The sequence below is a fragment of the Gopherus evgoodei genome, chromosome 20 (assembly GCF_007399415.2).
Source record: "Gopherus evgoodei ecotype Sinaloan lineage chromosome 20, rGopEvg1_v1.p, whole genome shotgun sequence".
Taxonomy (NCBI): domain Eukaryota; kingdom Metazoa; phylum Chordata; order Testudines; family Testudinidae; genus Gopherus; species Gopherus evgoodei.
In genome coordinates this window covers 10,251,872-10,271,362 of record NC_044341.1, presented here as the reverse complement: position 1 = coordinate 10,271,362, position 19,491 = coordinate 10,251,872, and the positions used below count along the sequence as shown (strand labels likewise).

The 19,491-nt window shown below is 50.8% G+C and overlaps 1 protein-coding gene across 13 annotated transcripts in view; it reads right to left on the bottom strand.

Annotated features, from left to right (window-relative positions):
- Positions 1 to 18,929, bottom strand: part of ZDHHC18 (zinc finger DHHC-type containing 18) — a 56,500-nt gene extending 37,571 nt beyond the window's left edge. For 10 of the 13 annotated variants that reach the window (XM_030538744.1, XM_030538740.1, XM_030538746.1 and 7 more), the window contains exons 1-5: positions 18,775 to 18,929; positions 12,252 to 12,412; positions 7,854 to 8,003; positions 5,810 to 5,947; positions 5,202 to 5,250 (exon numbers count right to left, since the gene is read on the bottom strand). In XM_030538744.1, coding sequence (XP_030394604.1) covers positions 5,202 to 5,250; positions 5,810 to 5,947; positions 7,854 to 8,003; positions 12,252 to 12,412; positions 18,775 to 18,854 — 578 coding nt within the window. In that variant the 5' untranslated portion in view covers positions 18,855 to 18,929. The remainder of the gene's footprint in view (positions 1 to 5,201; positions 5,251 to 5,809; positions 5,948 to 7,853; positions 8,004 to 12,251; positions 12,413 to 18,774) is intronic. The other 3 variants (XM_030538737.1, XM_030538736.1, XM_030538738.1) reach the window with 3 other exon arrangements.
- Between the last annotated feature and the right edge of the window lie 562 nt (positions 18,930 to 19,491).

The window sequence follows — 19,491 nt, the reverse complement described above, 5'->3', positions numbered from 1 at the left end:
TGGAAGGCTTTCTGCTTCCCAGTAGCACCTGTTGCACAGAGGTGGAACAATGCAATTCAGATTGGTTCAACCAGACAGCAGCCATGCTGTCAGATGGAGGGACTGCAGGTGCAGGTGATGAAGCCTGCCGAAGTCCTGCGTTATGAGGTCCGGGCAGAGTGGCAGAGGTATCGGGTCTGCCAGAGAAAGGTCGAGCAGCAGGGTGTACCAGTGCTGTCTCAGCCATGCTGGAGCAATCACTATTAGCTGGGCTCTGTCCCTGCGGAGTTTGAGCAGGACTCTGTGGACGAGGGGAAAAGGTGGGAAGGCATAAAACAGGTGACCTTTCCAGGGAATTAGGAACGCGTCCGAGAGGGAGCCTGGGGAGCGACCCTGCAGGGAGCAGAACACCTGGCATTTCCTGTTCTCTCGGGAGGCAAAGAGGTCTATCTGGGGAAAGCCCCATTTCCGGAATACAGAATGGAGAATGTCCGGACAGATGGACCACTTGTGAGACAGGAAGGACCTGCTCAGGTGATCCGCAAGAGAGTTCCGGACTCCCGGGAGAAAGGAGGCTACCAGGTCTATTGAGTGGGCTATACAGAAGTCCCACAGTTGCATCGCCTCTTGACAAAGGGGGGAAGATCGCGTCCCTCCCTGCTTGTTTATGTAATACATGGCCGTTGCGTTGTCTGTGAACGCTGCAACACAAAGGCCCTGTAGATAACGCTGGAAGGTTTGGCACGCCAGTCGGACTGCTCTCAGTTCGCGGACATTGATGTGAAGCGCCAATTCCCAAGAGGACCAAAGGCCTTGAGTGCGAAGGCGCCCTAGGTGAGCACCCCAGCCGAGAGATGAGGCGTCCGTTGTTAGGGATGTGGAGGGCTGTGATGGATGGAACGGTCGACCCGTACACACCAGGGATGGCGTCAGCCACCAGTCGAGGGAACCCAGAATGCTCGATGGAACTGTGGGTATCATGTCTATGGCATCCCTGCGCGGACAATAGATTGAGGCGAGCCAAGTTTGAAGAGGATGCATGCGCAGTCTGGCGTGCTTTGTGACAAAAGTGCACGCAGCCATGTGACCGAGGAGGCCAAGGCAAGTGCGGGCAGAAGTTGTTGGGAAGCTTTGTAGTCTTTGTACAAGGGAGACTATAGCCTGAAACCAAGGTGGAGGCAAGCTGGCCGTTGCAAGATTGGAGTCCAGCGTGGCCCCTATGAATTCTATTCTCTGCGCAGGCACCAAAGTGGATTTTTCCAAATTGATTATCAGGCCTAGACGGGTGAATAGGTCCTTGATGACGCTCACATGAGCGGTGATCTGTGCCTCGGAGGTCCCTCGAATAAGCCAGTCGTCGAGGTATGGAAAGACATGTATTCGACGACGGCGGAGGGAGGCGGCGACTACCGCCATACACTTCGTGAATACCCGAGGGGCCGAGGAGAGGCCAAAGGGAAGGACCATAAACTGGTAATGTTGACGATTCACCACAAAGTGTAGATACCGTCTGTGCAGGGGGTAAATAGTGATGTGGAAATATGCGTCCTTCATGTTGAGAGCGGCGTACCAATCTCCGGGATCCAGGGAAGGGATGATGGTTCCCAGGGATACCATGCGGAACTTGCACTTTTTCATGAATTTGTTCAGTCCTCGCAGGTCCAGGATAGGCCGTAGGCCCCCTTTTGCCGTAGGGATTAGGAAATATCTGGAATAGAACCCCTTGCCTCTTAACTCCTCCGGTACCTCCTCTATAGCTCCCATTGCAAGGAGCCTCCAAACCTCCTGCAAAAGGAGTTGCTCATGAGAGGGGTCCCTGAAGAGGGACGAGGAGGGGGGTGGGGGTGGGGGGTTGAAATAAACTGAAGACGGTATCCAAACTCCACTGTGCGTAGGACCCAACGGTCCGAGGTTAGTTGGGACCACACAGGGAGAAATGGGGCAAGGTGGTTGTAGAACTGAAAAGGATCCTGGGAGGCCATTGGTACACTGCTCTTGGGCGCACCCTCAAAAGTTTGGTTTCGGTCCTGCTGGTGGCTTGGTGGGACCGGAACTGTTACCCCCTTGAGGCCCAGACTGACGTCTGCGATTGGTACGACCTCACCTTCTGGTGAAGTCTTGGCTTGGCCGAGGCGGGGGGTAGGGGCACTGAGGTTGGGGCCGGAAAGACGGTCCTTGAGTCTGTGGCGTATGCATTCCCAGCAAACGCATAATTACACGATTGTCTTTTAGACTCTGTAGCCTAGGGTCCGTCTTCTGCAAGAACAGGCCCTGGCCATCAAAAGGCAAGTCTTGTATAGTCTGCTGAAGTTCAGGTGACAGGCCTGACACTTGCAGCCATGATATACGTCGCATGGCGATTCCAGAGGCGACCGTTCTAGCTGCCGAATCGGCGGCATCCAGCAAGGCCTGGAGGGAGGTCCACGCAACTTTCTTCCCTTCCTCCAGAAGTGCTGTGAATTCCTGGCGGGAGTCCTGCGGGACTAGCTCTGTAAACTTCCCTACCGCCTCCCAGGTGTTATAGCTGTACCTACTCAGGAGGGCTTGTTGGTTCGCCACCCTGAGTTGGAGGCCTCCCACGGAATAGATTTTTCTTCCTAATAGATCCATTCGCCTGGCCTCCCTTGATTTAGGGGCAGGGGCTTGCTGGCCATGGCGCTCCTGTTCATTGACAGACTGTACAAGCAATGAACAGGGAGGGGGTGCACATAAAGGTACTCATACCCTTTGGAGGGCACCATGTATTTCCGTTCGACCCCTCTGGCTGTGGGCGGTATGGATGCCAGGGATTACCAGATGGTATCCGCTCTAGCCTGGATCGAACGAATGAAGGGGAGGACCACCCTAGTTGGCCCCTCCGCCGACAGTATACTGATTACCGAGGCCTTCACCTCAGGAACTTCCTCTACGGGTAAGTTGATATTAAGGGTGACACGCTGCAGAAGGTCCTGGTGTGACCTGAGGTCGATTGGAGGTGGTCCCGATGTTGATGTCCCCGCCACTGCTTCATCCGGGGAGGAGGATGAAACCCCGGGGACAAGCGGGTCCTGGACTGACTCCTGATCCTGAGGAATGTCTGGAGCCGGTAGATCTTGTGGGTCCGGTACGTGGGCAGGAGATTCCTCCGTACCAGCTGGGGGAGGTCTGCTAATGGTGGCCTTTGGCACTCGGTGTTCGGAAGGGCTGGAGCGCGATGGTATAGGGGGTTCACCCTGGCCTTGGTGATAAGCCCAAGGTGTCCAAAAGGACCACTGATGAGGTCCCTGGTCCGGGCCAAGGCTTCCTTGGCCGAATCTGTTGTGAGTATCCGAATCCCCATAGGATGCACTGTCTGCATGGGAGGAGGTAGACGGATGACGAGAAGGTCACGGAGGGGCGGAGACTGTTTGATGCGGGTCCCTGCGTCCACTAGATCTGTCCCCATGTGGTGCCGGAGAACGGTACCGGGAGTCGTATCGGTGCCGGGAATGAGACCGGGACTTGCGACCGGCGCAGTGCCAGGAGGTCGACCGGCGCCTTGAATCGCTGTGCCAAGATCGGCTGCGAGAGGTACGGTGCCGCGAGTGGTGTCAGGACCTAGAGCGGTGCCGAGAGTATCTGGTCGGCGACCGGGACTTCGAACGGTGCCGTGAGTACGACCGGTACCTCGATGGGGAGCAGTACCAGGACTGCGAGCGGCGCCGGGACCGGGATCAATGACAGGACCGAGAGTGTCTGCAGGACCTGGATTGGGACCGACGACGTTCAGTGGTACCGGGCGAAGATGGTTTCATGAGGGCCGGCTTGCCTATTGACTGAACAACCTGCACCGGCAGTGCCAGGAGTTGAGGCAGCTCAGGCTCCGTCAAGGCAATCAAGTCCCATGCCATGGAGAACGTCTCCAGAGTGGAGGGCACGATAAGCTCAACCATGGCATGTGCCGGGGAGCTGGCAGGCACCGGACTCGAAGGCTCTTGTGAGGCCGGAATCAACGGTGCGGAAGATGTCGGTGCCGCGGCAGTTGTCAGTACCGGGCGGTCCGACTTAGCTAAGCACTCAGACTGCGGCGTAGATACAGTAGCCGCAGGAGGCTTGTGCTTCTTGCTCCTTGGTGAGAGAGAGCGGTGCCGGGCAGGAGCTTGGGCCGGTGATGGCTGATGTCGAGGAGCCTTCACTGTCGGCGCGCCCTCCAGTGCAGAAGAGCCACTTGTTCCCAGTGCCGCAGGCGGTGCCGAAGACGGAGGAGTCAGCGCTGCCTCCATCAAGAGTTGCTTCAGGCAAACGTCCCGCTCTTTTTTAGTCTGGGGCTTGAAAGCCTTGCAGATGCGGCACTTGTCCGTGAGATGGGATTCACCCAAGCACTTGAGACAGGAGTCGTGAGGGTCTCCTGTGGGATTCAGCCTATGACAGGCTGAGCACGGTTTGAAGCCTGGTGAACTGCATGGGCCCTGGTACCGGGTGAGGGGAAGGGGTTAACCCCCGATCCCTCTTAACTATATACAATAACTACTACAGAACTAATAACTAAACACTAATTATACTTATAGGAAATTGAATTATATACACAATACAATAGAAACAAGCGAATCGCTAGGGAGGTGGAGGTCAGCTAAGCTGCGCTCCACTGTTCCAACGACCGACACGGGCGGTAAGAACGAACTGAGGAGCGGAGGGGCCGGCAGGGGTAAATATCCGGCACCATAGCGGTGCCACTCCAGGGGGCGCCCTGCCGGCCCACCGAGTGTTGCTAGGGTAAAAACCTCCAACAAACATGCACGCAGTGCGCGCACACCTAACTGGAATGGATATGAGCAAGCACTCGAAGAAGAACTCACTACGTCCATTTTAGTGACATCCCCCGTTTTCCACGTGTCTGAAAGGGAGCTTGTTTCCAACCCTCGTCTGCTAATCACTGAGCACAAGGTACTAGTCTGGCAATAGAGAAAGAGACTGTCTTGAACAAAGGGTCTCACCAGCTTGGCTACAGGATCACGACCTCCTCTTGTAAATGCAGAGAAGTCTGACCTTCCCTGCCCTGTGGTGTAAGGAGGCTACATGCATTAGGGTGCGTAAAGTATAGTGAAATGCCCTGACAGAAGGAGCTTATTGTATGTCGTAAATCAGAGAACACTTTTCAGAGAGCTATAGCTTTAGTATCTCTGCTCCAATACCCTGCAGGGATCCAGCTGTGTCAGCGTACAAAAAGGGGAACAGATGGGAAGGTGCAGGCTTTAAAAGGATATCTCGCTGGTGTTGCCTTCAGAGTGGTGAGGAATCCACTTCCCTGAGAGCCTACAAAGCAAGCAGGGAAAGATACTGAAATCAAGAAGGCACATTTATATCTCCCGGCCTATTTGTCCTGCTTCAAAGTACACACCCCTCCCAAAAAGCTACCTGGATCTGCCCAACTGACTGAGAAACCGCTGCAATCTAGATGCTGGTGTGCAGCATGCGCTCCAAGAGGTTGAGATGCTGAAAGGCAAGCTGCCTTCTATCAGAGGCCATGACTAGACATAGATGCAATGTATACATATGCCTCCGACCCACTACAGCCCTGACATAGTCTGTATCCTACTTGCTAGGGAGAGCAATAACCCACTCACCAAAACTATCAAACTATTTTCTAACACAAGGTTCACTACTGCAGCCCTCGACCAGTTCATCCAGATGACCTAGCAGTGAAAGGCCCTGAATCTCATGATCGTCACCTGAGCCATCCATCACCTAGTCTGATACAAACTTAGAGGCTGCTTCCCTATATGTGCTAAGCCAGGTGCCCATGGTGATAGTCTGAGTTCTCCTTGGCCAGGAGGGTGATGCATGTGTTACTCACAGTGGCCACAGTACTTACGCAGAGTGAGGTGGGTGATGACACAAGCAAAGATGAAGGCCGTCAGGAAGGAGAGGGAGAGGATGAAGGCGTAGAAGTAGCGATAGTTGCGCTTCCCCACGCAGTTGCCTACCCAAGGGCAGTGGTGATCAAACCGCTCTGAAACCAGGCAGCAAAGAAAGGACATTAGAACATCTTACTCCCCACACCCCACAAATGGGTAAACACCGCAGAGCCTCTGGGGACTTCGGGGCTACAAGCCAGCCCTTTGCCCTGCCCATCTAAGATTTTAGCCCAGTATCTCTGAATGACAGGACACCATCACTAGATTTATATAGTACTCTGTAATCTGTATATGTGCCCTTCTTTAACTTTACAGGGACACCAACCTTAAAGATCACTTTCCCAGAATACTGTTCTAACTAACTGTGGTTACTTGTAACATCTGCAATTACTAAAACTGAAAGACGTTAGAGAAAATGCATTTCTATTTCTTCAGTCTGTATACTTTGTGCATTTGACAGAACTATGGGGACTCAGTTTCACTGTTCCCTTGCATTAGTCAGTTTCCCCTGTTCATGTGAAGAGAAAAAGCATTTTAAAGGTTAGAAAAATTTGATTGTAAAGCCACAAAGATTGGCAACGGAACCCAGAGCTGATGCAATATACCTGAAAATACTTCTGACTCTTAAAAGAGTGGACTAGATTTCACGTTAGCAGAGCCCTTTTAACAATAGTAGCACTGCTGGCAAAACACACGCACCATTTTACCCACCATTGAAATGCAGCCACCTCTAAGGTGAAACTTATCAACTCCTTCACAGCTCACGGTAACATTACCTAAGAGTTTAATACAGTATGTGAAGAATATCTTATCCAGTTGAAACCGCCAGGGGAATTTAGGATGGCAGAATGAAATTACCCGCACAGAAATTTTGCCAAAACACATGGGTTAACACTCCTCTGCTAGCAAAAAAAAAAAAGTACCAAGCCATATTTTATAACCACGAGCGGCCAGGACCTCCAACTTAGGTCTCACCCACAAAACTGCAACACTAGCAGCACAGCACTGCTTTGGTTCAAAAGGAAGAATGCCAGTTACTAAAACCTGACGCATCCTGGTGGTCTCCCATTCAAGCAATGCTCAGGCCTGACAAAGCTGGGGAGGGGAGCTGCATCCTGTGCCACCAAGTGACTCTCGCTGTCATGCCTCATCCTTGAAAGCCATTCAGTAGCTCCTCAGACTCCTTGTTTTTGAGCCATCTTCTTTAGACAGGTGACCTTGAATTTTGTGGCAATTCTCAAATCAGTAATTTCATCTGTCCCCAAGCTGCCCCAGTATCCACAACCGTTAGTGCAACATGCTGACTGGAACAGAAGGTTGTGCTTGGATAGGTTGACAATTAATGAGGTAAGCGTGCTCAGTCGACCTGCATTCACCTATATTCCACCATCCTGCCCATACGTCGCACCAGACTGACAGCTTTTTAAACTGCTCCTCCAGAGACTCTAGACTATGCAGGAACCTCACTGCCACACCAACATCTCCTGCTGCATCACAGCCCCCCTTACATCTGCCAGTGTGGGTGTATCCAGTCCTTTTCTTCACTCCTTCATTCAGCCTCCAGCTCTCCCTCCCATCTAGCACCAGGCACCATGGGGCAGAAGGGCTAAAATAGAACATATGCTGGCCCCTCTGCTTCACATTAGCCTTGACTGCAACACAGAGTGGCCAAGGGAACAGAGATCCTGCAGCTTTATTTCATACCCAGATGCTTGGAGGCTGGAGATATGCTGCATTTCACCAGTGCAATCCTACCTGGTACTATTGAAGAGAGGGCATTAGAGCACAGCACATGCTGTACCCAGCCCACAGGCCCCGATTGGCACTGTACACATCTATCATCAGTTAGAAGTGGGGAGAAGGGAGAGAGATTATTGTATCCCAAGTTTGTTATTTAGTTTTCAAGGCCTTTATGATGAAGCAGAAAGGTTTTTGCTCAAGAGCTTAAACCAGACCCCCATTTATCTAGATTTCACCTGCTCCTGGTCCCCTCGGACTTACCTACACAGTTATCACAGACGCTGCAGTGAGAGGTCCTGGGGGGTCGGAACATTTTGCAGGTATAGCAGTACTTTAATTTCACCATGTATTTGTTTATAACCACTTCCATTGTCCGGGCAGGCGGGCGGTAGGTGGAGGTGCCCATGTTATCTATGGAGTGAGAGAGAAGTGGGAAGAGTCAGGCTCACACAGGCCCATTCCACAGGGCACCCCAGCCATTGTGGGCTTGCTCCTCTCTTGCATGGCATAGCACGGCTGGTATGCGCTGTGCTGTGCTCATTCATATCTACTCTGAAAGCTGGAGAGGCAGCCTGATCTAGGGGACTGAGCACAAGATGGGGAGCCAGGACCTCCAGAGCTCTAATCTTAGCTCTGTGCATTACTCAGAGTGTTATTTAATCTTTGTGCCACAATTCCCGTTCTGTTCAACAGGGATGACATTGATCTCCCTTGCAGGGCTGCTGAAAGGAATTCATGTCAGTCCAGGCTTTGAAAATCAGAGGCACAATATACATAGTACGCATTAAAGCAGCACTCTCACAAGCCTGCTAACATTAACTCTCTAGAAAACAGAGGAAGGAAGCAAAGCTCTTCTCTAACAGTTCTCAATCAAAGGAAGAAACAAGCTGTTAACACAGATGTGATTCTTCTACAACTGTTCTGTGCACCAGTGACACAGCTACAGGTTTCAGAGTAGCAGCCGTGTTAGTCTGTATGCGCAGAAAGAACAGGAGGACTTGTGGCACCTTAGAGGCTTACAAATTTATTTGAGCTTAAGCTTTTGTGGGCTATAGCCCACTCCATGGGATGCACAGAATGGAACACATAGTAAGGAGATATATATACACATACAGAGAACATGAAAAGGTGGGAGTTGCCCAACCAACTCTAACAGGCTAATTAATAAGATGATCTATTATCAGCAGGAGAGAAACAAACTTTGTAGTGATAATTACACATATTGAATCTATTTCCCCATGTTAAATATCCTCACACCTTCTTGTCAAACTGTCTGAAATGGGCTATCTTGATTATCATGTTATTATTATGTTCCATTCTATGCATCCGATGAAGTGGGCTGTAGCCCACGTAAGCTTATGCTCAAATAAACACAGCTACAGATAAGGAGCAGTAGCCTTTGGGGGCACGATCATAGGAAGCCCTGTCCTCACTTTCCTTGTCCCCTGAAGCCAGCAGGGGCTGAGCTCCAGCCAGTGGCCTGGAGCTCAGGCTTGCAGTCAGGGGCTGGGGCGGTTTGGGTTGGCAGGGGGTGAGGAGGGGGAAAGAACAGGGGCAGCTCTTGGCTTCGGCTGCTGGGGGGTTGCTCAGGGCTCCAGCAGGCAGGGCCTTAGACAGAAAGGGAGCGGCCAGGGAGCTAGCCTTCCTGAAGGGGAGGCTCACCCACTGCCCATGGGCAGGATAGCTTAGGGGCAAAGCTGTCTTAGTAGCAGAACTGGGGACAAGGTGGAGGGGTGATCTCTTGACTGTTTCAGACAGATTCCATTGAAGTTTGACACATACTAGTAGCACAAGTGGAATTTACTTTCTCTAAGGCCACAGTTGGAGATTTTTCAGTACACTGCAAGATTCACTTCTGCATGTAGCCTGAGGGTGTTGTCCTGGATGGGTGCAGTGCTGGGGAGGGTGGCTTTGGACATTCATGCACATCACTTTTTAAAAAAAATAAGCCCTTTGATATCACAACAGGGAGGGCACCACTCGCTTTTATGAGGGCTTCAAAAATCTGATTTGACACAATCAAGCATGTTAAGAAGAAAATTAATGGACTGTATTAAGAGCAACAGCTGACGTGACAGGTAGCCCCTGCAGTGGGCTAATGGATTAACTACTTCAGGGGATTTTGAAACAGAAAGTGAAGCAGACAGGTAGCTAGTTTTAAAAATCACCCACAAAATGGTTATCTGGGTAGATACAGAGAAATTATTTTTCTATGATCATTTTCAGCAATGACAGACTCCAGAAATCTCACAGTAGCTTTGCATTCATTACTATGGGCAACACACCACAAAAAGCAGGCCATATATTCTGAACATACATACTTACCGTCACATAGCCATCATAAAAACACAGACATACATTACATCAATGCTTGTGCTCTTCTAAGAGCTGTGAATACAGGAGTCCTACCAGGCCAGTGATAAATCCTAGTCCCTAAAACCATTAATTCTCAAATTCATTGCCCTAAATTCACAATCTGCAGAATAAATGCCCAGTGTAAATACAAACTCTAACTAGAGATTTTAAGTCAGTTTCAATCAAGAGGAAGATTCTGCTGGATGTGGCTATAAGGACTGTTTCAAATTCATTAATAAATCGTAACAGGACTTTATACTGGGCACTCTGACTCAACTATTTTGGCTATTCGTTTGGCAACACGGTAAGAAGATATTATGCTACATAGCCAGAGGGCTCAGTATCTAGTCTATAAGTCAGTTACTGGGATCAGCTACCTATTTCTGAACTTATAAAAGAGGGACAGTCAAACAGGGAATTAGAGAGTGCGTAATTAGCAGCAGCAGCTGTTGAGGGAGTGCTGAGTACAGTCTTCTGTTGGCACTGGACTCAGTTGTATGATATGCTTCATTAGTATTAAGGCTGGGATTTTCAAAGGAGCCTAAAGGAGTTAAGTACCCAATTCGCTCTGAAATTCAATCAGAATTGGGCATCTAACTCTCTTAGGTTACTTTAAAACCCCAGCCTACACTTTTCTGTATCGGTGAACTGTTATTATCTATCAGCACAATGTAAGCACAGCCCAGTCTGTATAGAACAGTACGCCTATTCCCCTTTACCCAGGCCTCGGCACAATTACACCTGGGCCTACCTAGCATTATTACAATTGCATTCAAACTAACTGAGACATGCAGCCTTTGAGAACTAGCAGAGAAGAGGGGTCTAAAATGCCTTTTTAGGCAAAATAATCTTGGATCAGTCCCCACTGACTGCATTTTTACATGAGTAGAGATTTGTTTTGGTTTGTGAGAAGCTGCTCTGAAATCCACAAAACTGTCAGGCGTCTCTAGCAGGGCAGCAAGACACTTTTCACTTGGGTAACACATGGGGATGTTCTCTGTGGTGTCTAACACACCCACCCCATTTTCTTCACAAGATGGGCTCTCTGACAACCCCACAAGAGCGTTTGCCATAAAAGATGTCAGACAAAGCTTCACTGTCACAAAATCGAGGGGAACTGGTCTCAGATGCTCTGGATGCGGCCTGCAATGAGCAGCGTTACGCAGACCTCCTTCCCAGTGCCAGTTCTAATCACCAAAACCAACTGAGACAATAACAGTCAAAAACAAAACAAGAGCTTTGTTTCTCTCTGCTCCTATCAAGACTTTTTATCTGATCTACCAGAACATACACAGGGCTTCAAGAGCTTACTCAACACATGATCTTAGCCAAAAGGCCGAGAATGATTAGCCTACCAACCAAGGTGAAAAAAACACCTGTGCTACCACATTTCCTGCCATTGAAAGGAGTAAGCATAAATTCTTAGCACTTACATAGAACACTTCATGTTCAAACAGCTTCACAAACATTATCTAATTAATCCTCCTAGAATCCCTGAGAAGAAGGGAGGTTGGTATTATATCCATTTTACAGACAGGGAAACTGAAGCAGTGGTGAACTGACTTTCCCCAAAGGTACAGAGAGTAAGTTTCATAACCAAGTCTAGAACTCAGGGCTGCCCCAATCTCAGTCCTGTGCTTCAACTGCTGTCTGAACCAGCACACCTCTCTCTACTCCACACTCTGGGACGAGAGTAATAGCACAGTATTTAAGAGCATGGTACACAGTCACTCTGAACTGATCATTTCCCATAATGGTACTTCAGGTACTTCAGGCTCTCCCTCAATGAACCTCTGTGCTGGGCCACTGCCTAGCAGCTGTGCACGCTGTATTCTACTACATACTCCACTCCTGGGAAGCAAGAAGACAGCTGAGCTCCACAGCAGAAAGCGCACGTAGAGTTGACTATAGTGTTTGGTACAGTACTTAGTCCGGGAAATTGGTACTGTTGACCAAAAGAGTTTGGGAATCACAGTTCTAAACAGAAGAATAAATTACTTCTAATTCTACATCTCTGAAGATACTCAATCTTGGGACTCACCTTGCTAGCACTAAACAAGTCAGATAGTCCCCTCCCATCATCACCTGCTCTTTAGACTTTTGGCCCTCTGAGACACCATCAATTGGACACAAGTGTCTGTCCTTAGACTCTACTCCAAATGCCACCTCCCATCAAAACCTCCCCCATCTACTGCTAGGGTGCCAAGGCTCCAGAGAGGGACCCCCAAATGCCTTGAAAGAATTAGCATTTTCTAACACATGCGCACGCACAGTACACAGTAAATGCATGAGAGAAAGGCTCACCAATCCGTTTCTCCAGGTCTGCAGCCTCACTGGGGGTGGCTCTGGGCAGGATACCTGGGTCTCTGAGGCTCGTCTGCAGCAGACAGCTGATGACAAAGAAGAACAGGACACCCCCGATGATGGGAATGGCCAGGGTCAGGTGACTGGCAAGGAAGGGGCAGCTGTAAATAATTAGACAAACAAGTTTTTTACATTCCCTGCATTCGCCCACAAGCTCCTTGATCAGCTGCTCTAATGACTACTGTTTATTATTTGAATGGGAGTAATGCCTAGGAGCCCCAACTAACACAGCTGATTTTGTCATGAAGATGGGATCTAAGTTTCAGAGCCAAGGAGGCCATGTGAAGAACAAATCATACTTTGTTTCCCAACACTGAAGTGAATGACTGGTTATAATGGAACAGCCTCCATACAACCACGACACTGCCTGACTTCTGTACTTACCCTATTGATGCGTGCAGACTCAGAAGAGGAACGGCTCTAGAGTGCTTTTCTATGGAAAGAGCTCCCAGTACTTTACAAACTACATACCCACAGCACCACTGACATGCAGCCACCTCTGGAGTGGCAGGCAACTGCCAGTCATAACACAGCACAACTGTGGGTGGGAATGTGGAGAGGGGGCATTTGGGGTAAAACCCGGCTCTTAAGTGTCCCCATTATATTTCTTTGGAGATACAGAATCGTATCTCAAAAATCAGTGAGATGTTTGGGAAGTCAAGTTACCTTCTGAGAAAATGACATCAGTGAGTATCAAGGTTGAATTCAAACTGGAACAGGTACAGAGAAGGGCTACTAGGACGATCTGAGGAATGGAAAACCTGTCTTATGAAAGGAGACTCAAAGAGCTTGGCTTGTTTAGAAGGCTGAGGGGAGATATGATCGCTCTTTATAAATATATCAGTGGGATAAATATCAGAGAGGGAGAGGAATTATTTAAGCTTAGTACCAGTGTGGACACAAGAACAAATGGATATAAATTGGACACTAGGAAGTTTAGACTTGAAATTAGACAAAGGTTTCTAACCATTAAAGGAGTGAAGTTCTGGAACAGCCTACCAAGGGGAGTAGTGGGGGCAAAAGACATATCTGGCTTCAAGACTAAGCTTGATAAGTTTATGGAGAGGATGGTATGATGGGATAGCCTAATTTTGGCAATTAATTCATTTTTGATTATTAGCAGGTAAATATGCCCAATGGCCTGTGATGGGATGTTAGATGGGGTGGGATCCGAGTTACTACAGAGAATTCTTTCCTGGGTGCTGGCTGGTGAGTCTTGCCCACATGCTCAGGGTTTAGCTGATCGCCATATTTGGGATTGGGAAGGAATTTTTCTCCGGGGCACATTGGCAGAGGCTCTGGGGGGTTTTCGCCTTCCTCTGCAGCGTGGGGCACGGGTAACTTGCTGGGGGATTCTCTGCACTCTGAGGTCTTTAAACCATGATTTGAGGACTTCAATAACTCAGATATAGGTTAGGGCAGGGGTAGGCAACCTGTCGCAAGTGTGCCGAAGGCGGCACGCAAGCTGATTTTCAGTGGCACTCACACTACCCAGGTGCTGGCCACCGGTTCAGGGGGCCCTGCATTTTAATTTAATTTTAAATGAAGCTTCTTAAACATTTTAAAAACCTTATTAACTTTACATACAACAGTTTAGTTATATATTATAGACTTATCAAAAGAGACCTTCTAAAAACATTAAAATGTATTGCTGGCATGTGAAACCTTAAATTAGAGTGAATAAATGAAGACCTGGCACACCACTTCTGAAAGGTTGCCGACCCCTGGGTTAGGGGTTTGTTACAGGAGTGGGTGGGTGAGATTCTGTGGTCTGCGTTGTCCAGGAGGTCAGACTAGATGATCATAATGGTCCCTTCTGACCTTAAAGTCTATGAGTTATGTGGGAGCCTTTTATAGACCTTTCTGTACAGACAATAGGTCAAATTCAGCACTACTGCAATTCCATTTGGCCCAGAGTGTGAATCTGAAAGGGAAACTGGCCCTGGTTCTATTCAGATTTGCCATCTATAGATGACATTTGTGTCCTTCATGCTGCACCAGGTGTTTAAAAAGGGACACATTTCTGTACCAGACGCAGCTGTAACATGAGCCAATGCACGTCTAAGTCGAGGACTTGTTTCCAGGCATGTAGCTGGCTTGCTGCTGCTGAACAGGTACAGAGAGCCATCATTCATGACAACGCATCCTGCAGACAAGGGCCCACCTTTGCCCTCACATGAGGACAATGGGAGGGCAAGCTCAGTCACTCACAACAGTTAAAGACTTCTAAGGCACGCAGCTGTTCACATAATGCAGCGCTGGGGTTCTGCTCCCACTCCTCGCTCTGCAAAGGGATTTTACTACTATAAGCACTGATAATCACCCAGACTCCAACCCAGGCACGCAAGCTGTCCGCCTCCTGGTGTCCATGGACAAGAATCTTTCTCACTATACAACAAGGCAGCTCAAAGGGATTAACAGAAGTTTTGTTTCAACTCCCGAGCTCAGCTGTCCAGAACAAGACAGCCACCAAACAACAAAACCCCACCGGACTAGAACCAATTCCACCACCCAGCGCAGCACTGTGTTTTCTTCTTTACAGATGGACAGAACAGCCTCTGAAGCAGGGTGGATTGATTTAAGTCAAAGTGATTTAAATCCCTGATTTTAATCATGATTTAAACCAGCAAGCAGAAAACTTTGATTTAAACTATCAATTTTAATCATTTCCACCCCACTGTCAGCCTCAACCTGGACCAATCTACACGGGAGGTCCACTTCCTAGACACCACAGTGCAAATAAGTGACGGTCACATTACCACCACCCTATACCGAAAACCTACCGACCACTATGCCTACCATCATGCCTCCAGCTTCCATCCCGGGCACATCACACGATTCACTGTCTACAGCCAAGCACTGAGGTACAACCGCATCTGCTCTAACCCCTCAGACAGAGACCAATACCTACCAAATCTCCACCAAGCATTCTCAAAACTACAATACCCGGACGAGGAAATAAGAAAACGGATCAACAGAGTCAGACGTGTACCCATAAGCCTCCTACTGCAAGATAAACCCAAGAAAGAAACCAACAGGACTCCACCGACAGTCCACAGCTAAAACCCCCTCCAATGCCTCATCAGGGATCTACAACCCATCCTGGACAATGATCCCACACTTTCACAGGCCTTAGGTGGCAGGCCAGTCCTCGCCCACAGGCAACCTGCCAACCTGAAACATATTCTCACCAGTAACTGCACACCGCACCATAGGAACTCTAGTTCAGGAACCAATTCATGCAACAAACCTCGATGCCAACTCTGCCCACATATCTACACCAGCGACACCATCACAGGATCTAACTAGATCAGCCACACCATCACTGGTTCATTCATCTGCACGTCCACCAATGTAATATACGCCATCATATGCCAGCAATGCCCCTCTGCTATGTACATCGGCCAAACTGGACAATCTCTACAGAAAAAGGATAAATGGACACAAATCAGATATTAGGAATGGCAATATACAAAAACCTGTAGGAGAACACTTCAACCTCCCTGGCAACACTATAGCAGATCTTAAGGTGGCCATCCTGCAGCAAAAAATCTTCAGGACCAGACTTCAAAGAGAAACTCCTGAGCTTCAGTTCATCTGTAAATTTGACACCATCAGCTCAGGATTAAACAAAGACTGTGAATGGCTTGCCAACTACAAAACCAGTTTCTCCTCCCTTGGTTTTCACACCTCAACTGCTAGAACAGGGCCTCATCCTCCCTGATTGAACTAATTTCCGTTACCTCTAGCTTGCTTGCGTATATATACCTGCCCCTGGAAATTTCCACTACATGCATCCAAAGAAGTGAGTATTCACCCACGAAAGCTCATGCTCCAAAACGTCTGTTAGTCTATAAGGTGCCACAGGATTCTTTGCTAATTTTAATCAAGTTTATACTTTTAGATAGTTTCCTAAAGAAAGGTTGAGTCTCATTGATTGGAAACCTTTAAAACATGTTGATTTTCAAGTAAATATAACCTTTACGCTATATTTGGTGCTTCTTTTTACTAACCAGGAACACTCATATTTATTTAAGCAGTTACCGTACACAGTTTAACGTTTTTTATTCAGATTTTTAATTTTTACATTTTTATGTTAGAAAATTGTGAATGATGCATTTATTATTTGCCAGATGATGGTTTTGGTTTTTTTTACTTGTGATTTGTGCCCAGCTCCGTTTGGATGGAAATTCAATTTTAAATACACAAAAATAGTATTTAATTTTTGTATTAAAGAAAACTACCTTAAATGTGCAGGATATGCAAGAAAAAAGTTTATCAAAACATGTTTTGCATCTAAAATTAATTTATTAAACAAAGTAAGTATCTGTAGTTAGTGAACTGAACTGATTATTTCCAGTCATGTCCTTCAAGATGTTAGAATTCTCTCATAACTAGTTTTTTACAGATAGATCAGAAAAGGAAAACAAGCTTTTCCGCTTCTTCAACTATCGGTTTTGTAACGTGAATGAACTAGTCACTGAACTGAACTAGATGAATAAACTGAAATGATAAAAATATTCTCTCTGCACCTGCAGAAGAAGCTACTGCAGATTTAACACTTCAACAAACTCTGGTTCCAGGTGCTTACGCAGCGACTTACCCCACTGAACTGGTGGAACTTTCTTTAAAAGATGGTAGGAGACATGTACTACTTAATTTTTTTATTTAATGTTTAAATGATTTTAATAGATTATGATACATTTAGGCCTTAACACAGGCTAACGATTTTTAATTTGCTTTTAAAAGTGTATTATTTAAAACTAAACCCGTATTTAATTTAAAACAAAATTCCAATTGTAATAAAGCTCTCCCCCCACAGACAAGAAAGGACTTGGGGACAATGGTAAGGGGGCTAGGGACACCAGAGTTCCCCCTCCTCAGACAAAGGAAATAAGTGGCGTGAGGGGGTCCTAAAGCTGCCCCTCTCCAGAAAGGAGTGATCAGGAGGCAATGAGTGGATTAGTGACTCACAGAACCCCTTCCATAAACAACAGACGATGGGGGGGCGGGTTGTAGAAGGGTGTTGGGGACCCTTGAGCTCCCCATACCCAGGCAGAGAATTATTTGAGGGGGATAAGAGAGCTAGTGATGCAGAGCTTCCCCTGGGTGTGATTGGGGGCCAGGGACCCTTGGGCAGGGGATGGTTTGCAGGCTGGAGAGCCAGGGTCTCTGGGGAAGGGGTGATTTGGGGGCAAGTTCCCTGGCCAGTGGGGTGATAGGCCAGAGCAGAGGATGGGTTTAGCAGCCAGGGCTCCCTGGCAGAGGGTGGTTTGGGGGCCTGGGGATAACAGGATAGCTAGGGAGACAGGGTCCCTTGGCAATCCATTGGAAGGGCAAGGGGTAATGAGGTCATTTGGGGACTAGGGTTCTTGGCAGGTTGGGGAGGAAGTGGCCCCAAGCAGTGCATGGGGGGGACAGGGAGTAATGGGGTGGTTTGGGGGCTGGATTCTGGGCTGGTAGGGGATGCCGGGGGGGCGGTTAGGGCTGGGGGGGCGAGGGGCCCCAGGCAGGTGGTGAGGGGTCCCGGGCAAAGAATGGTTAGGGGGTGAGGGGCTGGGGGACTGGGGCAGAGAACGGGTATGGGGTGAGGGACCGGGGGAGTAGGCGGGGGGCCTGGGTAGGGAGTGAGGGGGCCAGGCAGAGAACGGGTATGGGTTCAGGGATCAGGGGGCCGGACAGAGAACGGGCAGGGGCCCCGGGTAACGGGTGAGGAGGCGGAGGCCCGGGGCAGAGAACGGGCGAGGGGCCCGGGTAGGGGGTGAGGGGGCGGGGGGGGCTGGGCAGAGAACGGGTGGGGGGCGAGGGACCAGGGCCCCGGGTACGGGGTGAGGGGGCCCGGGTAGGGGCCCGGGGCAGAGAACGGGCGAGGGGCCCGCGTAGGGGGCGAGGGGGCGGGGGGGGCTGGGCAGAGAACGGGTGGGGGGCGAGGGACCAGGGCCCCGGGTACGGGGTGAGGGGGCCCGGGTAGGGGCCCGGGGCAGAGAACGGGCGGGGGGCCCGGGTAGGGGGTGAGGGGGCGGGGGGGCCCGGGGCAGAGAACGGGCGGGGGGCGAGGGACCAGGGCCCCGGGTACGGGGTGAGGGGGCCCGGGTAGGGGCCCGGGGCAGAGAACGGGCGGGGGGCCCGGGTAGGGGGTGAGGGGGCGGGGGGGCCCGGGGCAGAGAACGGGCGGGGGGCCCGGGTAGGGGCCCGGGGCAGAGAACGGGCAGGGGCCCCGGGTAACGGGTGAGGAGGCGGGGCCCGGGGCAGAGAAAGGGTACGGGGTGAGGGGGCCCGGGTAGGGGCCCGGGGCAGAGAACGGGCGGGGGGCCCGGGTAGGGGGCCGGGGGGGGGGAATGGGGCAGAGAACGGCGAGGGGGCTGGGCAGAGAACGGGCGGGGGGGCCCGGGTAGGGGGTGAGGGGGCCCGGGGCAGAGAACGGGGGGGGGGGGGGCCGGGGGGCAGCGGGCCCCAGACTCACTCGAAGGCGAAGAAGAGGCCGCTGGTGGCCAGGATGAGCCCCAGCGTGAGGGCGAAGACGCCGCTGTGCCGCGCCAGCATGAGGCGCCCGCCGCAGTAGAAGCGGTTGCGGCCCGGGAACACCTCCCACTTGCGGCGCGGGGCCCGGGCCGGCGGCTCCGGGGCGGGCGGCGCGCGCGGGGGCGCGCGCGGGGGGATCTGCCGGTACTCGCACTCCTTCATGGCGCCGCCAGGCCCCGCCGAGCCGCGGCCGGCACCCGCCCCCGCTCGCTGCGGGGACGTGTCCGCTCCGCCCCCCCTGCCCCGGCCCGGCCCCGCCGCCAGGGGAGCGGGCACCGGCACCGGCAGCGACCTCCCGCCGCAGCGCCCCCAGCCGGCCGGGCGCCCGCCCTGCAGCCCACAGCCCCCAACCCCCACACCACCCCCCTTCAACCCTCCAACCCCCACTCCTTCACCCCCCTTCAACCCCCCTCACCCATCACCCCACAGCCCCCCAACCCCCACACCACCCCCCTTCAGCTCCCCAACCCCCCTCACCCATCACCCCCTCACCTCCTTCAACCCCATCACCCCCTTCAGCCCCCCACCCTCTCACCCCCCTTCAACTCCCCTCACCCATCACCCCCTTCAGCCCCCCACCCTCTCACCCCCCTTCAACCCCCCTCACCCATCACCCCACAGCCCCCCAACCCCCTCACCCCTTCAACCCTCCGACCCC